Source organism: Microtus ochrogaster, chromosome 2 (assembly GCF_000317375.1).
Source record: "Microtus ochrogaster isolate Prairie Vole_2 chromosome 2, MicOch1.0, whole genome shotgun sequence".
In the NCBI taxonomy this organism is placed as follows: domain Eukaryota; kingdom Metazoa; phylum Chordata; class Mammalia; order Rodentia; family Cricetidae; genus Microtus; species Microtus ochrogaster.
Window position 1 is genome coordinate 27,342,709 of NC_022010.1, and position 9,892 is coordinate 27,352,600.

The 9,892-nt window shown below is 47.8% G+C and overlaps 2 protein-coding genes across 2 annotated transcripts in view; one reads left to right on the top strand and one right to left on the bottom strand.

Annotated features, from left to right (window-relative positions):
• LOC101979151 (S-adenosyl-L-methionine-dependent tRNA 4-demethylwyosine synthase) overlaps positions 1-5,566 on the bottom strand; it is an 81,678-nt gene extending 76,112 nt beyond the window's left edge. Inside the window, exons 1-3 of the mRNA XM_005344675.2 lie at positions 5,430-5,566; positions 3,808-3,938; positions 750-872 (exon numbers count right to left, since the gene is read on the bottom strand). Coding sequence (XP_005344732.1) covers positions 750-872; positions 3,808-3,938; positions 5,430-5,433 — 258 coding nt within the window. The 5' untranslated portion in view covers positions 5,434-5,566. The remainder of the gene's footprint in view (positions 1-749; positions 873-3,807; positions 3,939-5,429) is intronic.
• Positions 5,567-7,443: 1,877 nt separating this feature from the next.
• Positions 7,444-9,892, top strand: part of Sbds (SBDS, ribosome maturation factor) — a 9,049-nt gene continuing 6,600 nt past the window's right edge. The window contains exons 1-2 of the mRNA XM_005344676.3: positions 7,444-7,736; positions 8,678-8,807. Coding sequence (XP_005344733.1) covers positions 7,609-7,736; positions 8,678-8,807 — 258 coding nt within the window. The 5' untranslated portion in view covers positions 7,444-7,608. The remainder of the gene's footprint in view (positions 7,737-8,677; positions 8,808-9,892) is intronic.

The window sequence follows — 9,892 nt, forward strand, 5'->3', positions numbered from 1 at the left end:
GCCCACAAGAGGGCAGCAGAACCCTCTTCTGCAGCACACAAAATAACAGCCCTTGGTTTTTTGCTTTATTGGGTTTGTTTTTTGAATTCATTCTCACGGCAGCCTTCCTGGGTCTTTTCCTGGAAAGAATTCAATAGCTGTGACCTCATTCCAGAGAGGCCAGTGACAGTGGAGCCAAGAAGAGAAGCTGACAGCTCTGGTCACACATCTCCAGCTGGGGTCTACAATCTTCCCGGGCTTTGGTACACTGATTGCACTGAACAGATATGTGAACTTGCAGAGATGGGACCCATCCCTAACAACATCACGGTGATTCACTTTTCTTGAGTAGGCACCCCAAGGAAGCTATAAATGCAGTCCTCAAAAAAAACAAAAAACAAACAAACAAAAAAAACCCACAGACTTCCTTCATTACCAGTGTTCCGCAACTTTCTCCACCTCTTTATGAGGGTCTCACATAGGAGATTGCAATGTCATGTCACAACGTCACAGGGTTGGACGTGCCTGAAGTCCACGTCCTGTCCCCACAGGCACAATCTGCAACCTCCAGAGACAGACGGGCTTCGGGGCCCTTCAAACCCAGGATGCACGGACACTGGGCCCAACAGAAGGAAGCCACCCAACATATACCAGGAAGGAAGACAGGCTAGAAGGACTGGAAGACTGACAAAACTCCCTGCTGAAGGAGGGTTTCTAGAATCTTCTTTAAACGCTGTGAAACGCTGAGAGGCGTTGTGCAAAGCCCTCACCTTGGCAGTACCGGTCTGCGACCCGTAGAAAATCTTCACTCCAGATACGTGGGTCTGCTTCTGCTGAAGGGAGGGAGAGCCATCGGGGGCACCTGGGACGCTTCTCTCCTGGGAGCGAACGACCTAGAAGATGAACAAGGGAAGGGAATCTGAGCGCAGACTCTTGGGTCTGATTCTCTTCATCCTTCCGGGTGTATCCTTCAACTCATCCTCTTGATCTAACTAGGTCCATACAGGACCCACCTTTTTTATATGATGTCCAATACCTGCAGAAGGAAGCTGTAACCTACCTGATTATGGAGACCTGGTTCCAGGACAGACGGACACACACAACGGCAGGACCACTTCCCTTAGGGAGATGCGCACAATGTCCAACCCTCCTAAGAGGACTCCAGCAACAAACCATTCCACAGAATCCCACCCTGGGGACCTCAGGGCCGCCATACCACCTGAGAATGGAGGGTAACTTCCCTACAGCTGCATGGATGGAGCCCTCTGCTCAGGTAACCTCACACGATCCACAGACTCCAGCACCGTTCAAGACCACAAGGCTATGTGCAATCAGACCGATATTACATACAACTGGCCAAGAGGAATGCGGTTGGGGGAAGCAAGAGAATCTCCTCTGGGTCACTAGCTGCCCCTCTACCTGTAAGGGAAAGCCTTCAGTCACCAAGTCCAATCTCCAGAGGTCTCTTGCAAGCAGTCACAGGTTCTTTTTGTTTTTGTTTTTTTTTTTTTTTGTTGTTGTTGTTGTTGTTTGTTTTTTTCGAGACAGGGTTTCTCTGTAGCTTTGGAGCCTGTCCTGGAACTAGCTCTTGTAGACCAGGCTGGTCTCGAACTCACAGAGATCTGCCTGCTTCTGCCTCCCAAGTGCTGGGATTAAAGGCGTGCGCCACCATCGCCCGGCCAGTCACAGGTTCTGATGAAGACAGCTGTTACACTCAGAGGACGGCACATGTGTGTGTACACACACACATCAACAACAATATTCAAGTCATTTTCTTTTGCTTTTTTTTTCCTTGGGGGGTGGATTTTGTTATTTTGAGATACAGTCTACCTGTGTAGCCCACACTAGCCTCAAACTAATCATTCTCCTGCCTCAGCCTGCAATGTGCTGAGATTACAAGTGTGCTCTCTCCAACCTGGTTTCAAGTCCCTCATATAAAAATGGCCTAGAATTTCCGTAGAACCTACACACATCCTCCCAGAGACTTTAAACCATCTGTAGACACTTACATTTGATCCAGTGAAAATGGTATACAGTTTTTACACCGTTTGGGTTTTGAGAATGGTATTGTCAACTCTTTTCTCCAAACTAAAACCTCCCTTCTAGCAGGGAGGCTCAAGAGGGGCATGAAACTCACCAAAAACTTAGAAGACTCGAGAAGCCTCACAGCAGGATGGTGGTATACACACCTCTAATCCCAGCACCCAGGAGGCAGAGGCAGGTGGATCTCTGTGACTTCGAGACCAGCCTGGTCTACAGAGCGAGTGCCAGCCCCAACTCCAGCTGTGTATGCTCTAAGGACTGCTAGGGAGACGCCCCCTGCGGAGCTGCCTATGAGAAATGCAGCAGCCTTCAGAGATGCCCAGTCATGGGCCATGTTGGAACAGGACTTCCAGGTGGCACAGCTTCCCACCTGGCACCGGCACTGTTGGGAGTAACCCCGCAATACACTGACTGGTTCACAAAGACGGCTGGGAAGAACCATTTCTTCAGTCTGACCCCCCTCTCTCCTGGGGTGGACAGAAACAGTATCTGAGGAAAAGTCACATGACAGATAGGGAGAGAAGTTTGGCTGGTCATGTGACGCGGGTGCTGGGAGTGGAGCTCGGGCCCTCTGCAAGAGCAGCACATGCTCTTAGCGGCAAAGCTGGCTCTCCAGCCCACATCCAGCTTTTTACATGGGTTCTGGGGCCTGAACGCAGGTTGTCGGGTTTGCATGGCCAAAGCTTTGACTAGCTGAGCCGTCTCCCCACCCATTTGCCAAATATTTTCTATTCTTTGGCTTAACCTGAAGACCACCAGGATATGGAGGGCAAACTGCACGTTCTAAGAGTTCTAATCTTTTTGTTTATTTGTTTGTTTTGTTTTTCCAAAACAAGGTTTCTCTGTGGCTTTGGAGCCAGTCCTAGAACCAGTTCTTGTAGACCAGGCTGGCCTTGAAGTCACAGAGATCCACCTGCCTCTGCCTCCAGGGTGCTAGAATTAAAGGCGTGCGCCACCACCGCCAGCTAGTTCTCTTGATAGGTCAAAATTCCATTATAAAATATTCTCGATTCTTAGTTCATTATAACATAGTCTCTAAAATCTTAAGAGAAAAAAAAATTAAGGAATCAAAATAAACCATAGACAATGGGGGAAAGGGATGGGAAGAAAGGAGAAGGAGAAATTGCGGTCAGAATGTAAAATAAATTAATTCAATTTTTAAAAAATCTAGAGAAACAAAAATGTGATTTAATGTAGGAAGGGTAATGCTTGCTGGTAATCTTAGCATTCAGGAGGTGAGGCAGGATGACTACCCAGACACCAAGGTTAGTTGGCTACATAATAACAGGACTCTCTCTCACAAGCTAGATTGGTAGGTGGGCAAAGGCCCTGCGGCCACGCCTGAGGACTAGAGATCTATCCTAGAACCTACACGATAGGAGGAACCAACTCCTGCAAGCATGTACTCCTCTTGCAGGACCCCAGATTGGTTCCCAGCACCTATAACTCCTACTCCAGAAGATCCAACGCCCTCTTCTGGCCTCCACAGGCACTGCACTCATGTGCATATGCCCACACATATGCACCTAATAAAAAAAAAAAAAAAAAGTCGGGGGCTGGAGAACTGGCTCAGCAGTTAAGAGCACTGGCTGCTCTTCCAAAGGTCCTGAGTTCAGTTCCCGGCAACCATATGGTGGCTCACAACCATCTGTAATGAGATCTAGTGCCTTCTTCTGGCCTGCAAGTATACATGCAAGCAGAACACTGTATATGTAACAAATAAAGATTTATTTTTAAAAAATGTTTTAAAGGGAGAGGTAGAGAGAAAAAAACCATGGCAATTACCTGTTTTTTGATGACAACTTGGACACAGATCCAAAGAGTGACTCCCAGAGCACAGCCCAGGTATATGTAGAACCTATTCATCCATAGTAGCAGTAAAGGCGAAGAAAAGTCCCACACGTCGACAGGAGGCCCTGCGTTCAAAATAACACATAGCTGTAACAACACATGCAGCCACAAAGATGCCCACTGATGGTTTAAGAACTAAAAGCAGCCTGGTGGTGGTGGCACGTGACTTTTTAATCATAGCACTCGGGAGGCAGAGGCAGGTAAATCTCTAGAGTTTGAGACCACCCTGGCCTACAGAGTGAGTTTCTGGACAGCCAAGGCTACACAGAGAAACCCTGTTTCAAAAAATAAAAAAGGAAGGAAAGAAAGAGTTGAAATCAAACTTCATATTCAACAATTAAGAAACTTCAATGGCTGATTTATTTTTTTTGTTGAAACAAGATTTCATTATGGAGACCAGGCCACCCTCAAACGTACAATAATTCTCTGCCTCGCTATCCAAACAGCACTATGTCTGCCTTTTTCTGTTTGCTTGTTTGTCTTGTGACAGGATCTCTCTAGCTCTGGCTATCCTGGAGCTCATTTATGAAGACCAGGTTGGCCTTAAACTTATAGAAATCCACCTGCTTCTGCCTCCCAAGTGTTGAGACTAAAGGCCTTTGCCACAGTAACCGCCCTGATTTCTTTTATATATTTTTTTACTTTTAGTTATGTATAGGCCGGTGTATCTACATATGCTCATGTGCATACGTGCATTAAGCCCTGTAGGCCAGAGGTACTAGATCCCTTGAAGCTGGACTTACAGGTATCTGTGAATGCTAAGAACTGAACCCCAGTTTTATGGAAAAGTGGCAAGTGTTCTTAACCACTGTGACATCTCTCCAGCTCACACCTGAGTTTTGGGGGGTTTTTGTTTTGTTTTGTTTTTGTTTTGGTTTTTTGTTGTTTTGGTTTTTCTTTTTTTTTACTTTGAGGCTTGCCTTAAACACTGAAGCTGAAATTTCAAGGGACTTGAAACCTGAAATTTAGGTTTACAGGTGCTATTCAATAGACTCAGAAGTCTCGAAACATGTGTTTAAGGAGGAAGCCATTTTTTTCTTCGAGATTAGGCCAGTTTCCTTCAAAACATATCCCTTAGTCGCAGAAAGGCAAAAACTAGTTAGGAGAATGATCAGTCCTCCCTGTTCCCAGTAGTGACAGCCTCCTGCTATTATGTGCATTCAGTAGACTGAGGCAGGAGGAATACTGTAAATTTGGGGGCTAGCTTGGGCTACAGGCCGAGTTTCAGGCCAGCTTAGGCCACATAACAATTTCCTAATCCCCCCGGGTAGTAAATTCCAAGTCACCCTCAACTACATTCTGAGCGCCAAGCCGGTTGCTACACAGATGAGTTCAGACCTAGACTACACGGTGAGTCCCATTCTCCTGGGTTACACGGTAAGTTCTAGCTCAACCTGGGATACAAAACAAGGAAAAATATAATGAAACGACAAGGGGAAAAATAAAATACAATAAAAACAGAAAGTAAAAGATCGAGTGCAACACCTACGCCCCCTGCGCGGGAAGGGAAGCTGTTTCCTCCTACCAGCCCGAGACCCTGGCCAACCCGGCCTCACCCATCCTCCGCGGAGCCCAAGCCCCGCAGGTCACAGCAAAGTCAGAGTGCGCGGGCCTGCGAGCACACGGATCGGGGTCACAAAACTAAGGCACCATGCCGCCAGCAGGCCCGCCCGCATTGGCCACAGAGGACAGAGGCGGACCCAGGGAAGACAGAGCTAGCGGAAGTTCAAAGGCTGCTCTCTGATTGGCTTAGGTGAGGAGGGGCGGGACCAGAGAGAAGCCCAGCTCGTAACGCTGGGACAGGTGCTGGAGCGTTTCCTGTACGTCTCGGATTGGCTCAGAGTAGGGAGGGGGCAGGCCTGAGGGGAGCTCCGCCCGGAGGTGCAGAAGAGAGCAGCTTCGGACTCCACTCGGTTAGGCTAAAATGCAAAAGGGCGGGACGGAGGAAAGTACTGTCTAGAAATGAATGACAGCCTAGCCTGGTGGTGCAGACCGTTGTTAATCCTAGCACTCAGGAGACAGAGGCAGATGATCTCTGTAAATTCATAGTTCGAGGCCAGCTTGGTCTACGTACTGAGTTCCAGGACATACGTAGGCCAGGGCTATGTAGAGAGACCCTGTCTCAAAATAAGTAAGTAAATGAATGAAAGAAATGACTGACAGCTCAGTGACACAGGCCTGTAATATCCAGCGCTTTTGAGGCTGAGGCAGGAGAATCACGAGATTCGAGATAGTTACTCTTTGGAACAAGAGTCTCATGTGTATCCCTGGTTGGCTTGTAACTTGATTCGAATTAACAAAGCTTGCCTGTGCCTCCCGAGTGCATGGGCCACTATGCCAGGTAAAAAGAAATATTAAATGAGAGGAAAAGAAAGAATCTTAGGAGAAAAAAATCAGACTACAGGCTGTCGGGCATAGGAGCGCATTCTTCTGATTCCAATACTCAGGTTTTGCTGTTGTTGCTGCTGCTGCTGCTGCTGCTGCTGTTTATTTGTTTGGTTGGCTGGATTGGTTTGGTTGGTTTTTGGTTTTTCTAGACTGGGTTCCTCTGTATAACAGGGCTAGGTGTCCTGGAACTCACAGAGATCCACCTGCCTCTGCCTCCCGAGTGCTAGGATTAAAAGCGTCCGCCATCACCATCCAGCCTAAACCCAATGTTCGAGAGACTGAGTCAGGAAGATCGGCCATAAATTAAAGACCAGCATGGATTACATAGTGAGACTTCGTTTCAAAATAACAGAGAAAGGACATTGACTATAGTATTCGGTCCAGGTGTGTGGGCTCATTTGCATCTTAATTGTAACAAATCGACTGTAACAGGCATTGTTTGGGTGTAGAACGTAGACTCTAAAGTGACTATCAGATGATATTGAGGTTTTTGAGTAAATGTATGTGGGAGTATCTGCTAAGAGTATATCCTTAAGTATTTAAGGCTAAACCATACGATGATATGCTTTGATATGTGTGATGAGACAGGGTCTCAAGGAAACCCAGGCTACTCTCAAACCCTCCGTGTAGGCGAAGGTGACCTTGAACTCCTGATATCCTGTCTCTACCTGCAAAATTCTAGAATTATAGGTGAGGACCATCCATCATATCGGGTGATTAGCTTTAACATGATACAATAAAAAGAGGGAGGATAGGACGGGCAGTGGTGGCGCTCGCCTTTAATCCCAGCACTCAGGAGGCAGAGATAGGTGGATCTCTGTGAGTTCGAGACCTGGTCTACAAGAGCTATTTCCAGGACAGGCTCCAGTCTCAAAAAACCCAAATAAATAAATAAATAAAGTAAAAAAAAAAAGAGGGAGGATATAATTATTGAAGCAGGATGATGGAAGCTCGTTACACCTTTTTCTCCTCTTTAAAAGGTTAAAATGAATGCAGCTCCTGAATTCTGCAGAACTATTCAACTAGAACACCATGTTTCCACTGGGCCAATAAACATTACTCACCAGCCACTAGGAGTTGCGCGCACACGTAAATGACGCCATCGAACCGCGCCTTCCTCTAAGGATGGGATCGGTGCTATTAGAGTCACATCGCGCAGGCGTAGTTGCTTTCTTTTCCTTTCCCTGGCTAGTGCGCCGCCCGACGCAGGCGCAGTAGGGCAGTCGGGTGCGCAGTGACTACCGCCCAAGCGTAGGTTAGGGAAGACCCTAGCAGTCCTGCGGTTCGCGTGCCGCGGGGTCGTTACAGCCGAGCGCTTGGAGAACCCGCGGTCTGGGAGCAGCCGCCATGTCGATCTTCACCCCCACCAACCAGATCCGACTGACCAATGTGGCGGTGGTGAGGATGAAGCGGGCAGGGAAGCGCTTCGAAATCGCCTGCTATAAGAACAAGGTCGTCGGCTGGCGGAGTGGCGTGTGAGTGAGTGATCCTGTGCCCAGAGTCCAGCGAACCGGCCACCCCGAAGCTGGCTTCCCTAACCACGGCCTCTGACAGCCATGGGTACCTGTCAGGCCTGGTTTGCTGGATTCGGACTGGCCTCTGGTTTGGGATTTTGTTGGTATCAAAAGCTGACAACTAGAAACTCCGTCATAGCTGGGCCAGGTGGCCTAGACCTGTAATCCCAATGCACAGGAGACGGAGGCAGGAGGATTGCTGCGAGTTCCAGGCCAGTGTGTGAGACTCTGTTTTTTTAAAAAAACAAAAAACAAAGCTGAAGCCAAAGAAGCCCCGAAATTAGGTTTGGGGGTTGGGGGCTTCTTGGATAAATGATTAAGACGGGAATCCGATAGTCCAAATACTGTCACGAAGAAAAGAAACTTACTATGGTCATTTTGCTGGAATACTAATCGGGAAAGTAATGTGTCACACACCCCTCAGAATGTCTAGTTTTATCAAAGTGCGTAGTGTCTTCACTACTGCCATCTAGGGACAGATATTCCAGAGTGGAAGCTTCCGCACCGCACCCCACCACACCCTTATGTGAAACAATGACGTGTTTGGGTTTCCTCCCCGCCCCCCTTCTTGATTAACTGAGAAAATACAGATACTGTCCTGAGTTTGAAATTGTTCCTGACAGAAGTCACCTGGGAGAGAGGTGGGGGCGCATGTGTGTTCCGTTTCTCGTTTTTTAGTTTTGGTTTTATGAGACAGGTTTCAAGTAGCACAGAACCCCACTAGATAGCCGAGGCTACCCTTGAACTCCCAATGTCTGCCTCCCTCTCCAAGGTGGCCGGGATTACAGATGAGCACGCCACTCCCGGCTTGCAGCACTTGCCATCTCTCTTGTGTTTAACTGTGAATGCGTTCCCAGCTGTGCAGTGGATTCACAGAGGCCTCTCTCTCCCGCCCTTTCAAGGGAAAAAGACCTCGATGAAGTTCTGCAGACCCACTCAGTGTTTGTAAATGTTTCCAAAGGTCAGGTTGCCAAGAAGGAAGACCTCATCAGTGCCTTTGGGACAGATGACCAGACTGAAATCTGCAAACAGGTAGGTTCTGCCGGTCGCAGCGTAACGCATGGCCATGTTCTCAGGCAACATCAGGACCTCTGTTCTTCTTGATCAGTTTTTGTTTGTTGTTTTAGCTTTTTTTTTTTCCTCAGTTCATGTTGGAAGATTTGGGAGGTTCATACAGTGGGACATCAAACTCAGCTGGATAGCCATGGAACTTCTAATCCTCCAGCATCACACCACCTTACTCAGCTCCAATATAACACTGGGGGTTGGGGAGGGGAGACAGTATATTACTATGTAGCTCTGGCTGACCTAGAACTCATTATGTAGACCAAACTGACCTCAGACTCACAGTAATCCACCTGGCTTTGCCTCCTGAGTACTAGAATTAAAGGTGTGCACCTCTGTGCCCCGCTGGTCTGGGTTTTTTGTTTGTTTGTTTGCTTGCTTGCTTAACCTGTATCAACAAACGAGTGTGCACATTTGTGCAAGGTGCCTGTGGAGACCAGAAGACAGCACTGGATCCCCTGGACCTGGAGTTGACAAGCGTTTGTGAGCCCCTGGTGTGGGTGCTGGGAAATGAACCCCAAAACTCAAAAGGAGCAACAAGCTCTCCGCTGTGCCTTCTCTCCAGCCCCTCCAGTATTACTTCTAACACAGACTCTCAACTTCTTTATGCTCCTTTAATTCCGAGAAATATCGATTACAGTATTAGTAGGAGTCTACTTACTATGCATACACACCTTTATTAAAACAACATAAACAAGCCGGGCGATGGTGACGCACACACTCCGGAGGCAGAGGCAGGTGGATCTTTGTGAGTTCGAGGCCAGTCTGGTCTACAAGAGCTAGTTCCAGGACAGGCTCCAAAGCTACAGAGAAACCCTGTCTCAAAAAGCAAAACAAAACGAAACAAAACAGAAAGTGGGGTCTCTCTTAGGGCAAGGCAAGCCTAGAAAAGTGTTTGCCGCCAGGCTGTGGTGGTGCACACCTTTAATCCCAGCACTTGGGAGGCAGAGGCGGACGAATCTCTTGAGTTTGAGGCCAGCCTGGTCTACAAGAGCTAGTTCCAGGACAGCCAGGGCTGCATAGGGAAATCTTTTTTTTTTTTTAATTTATTT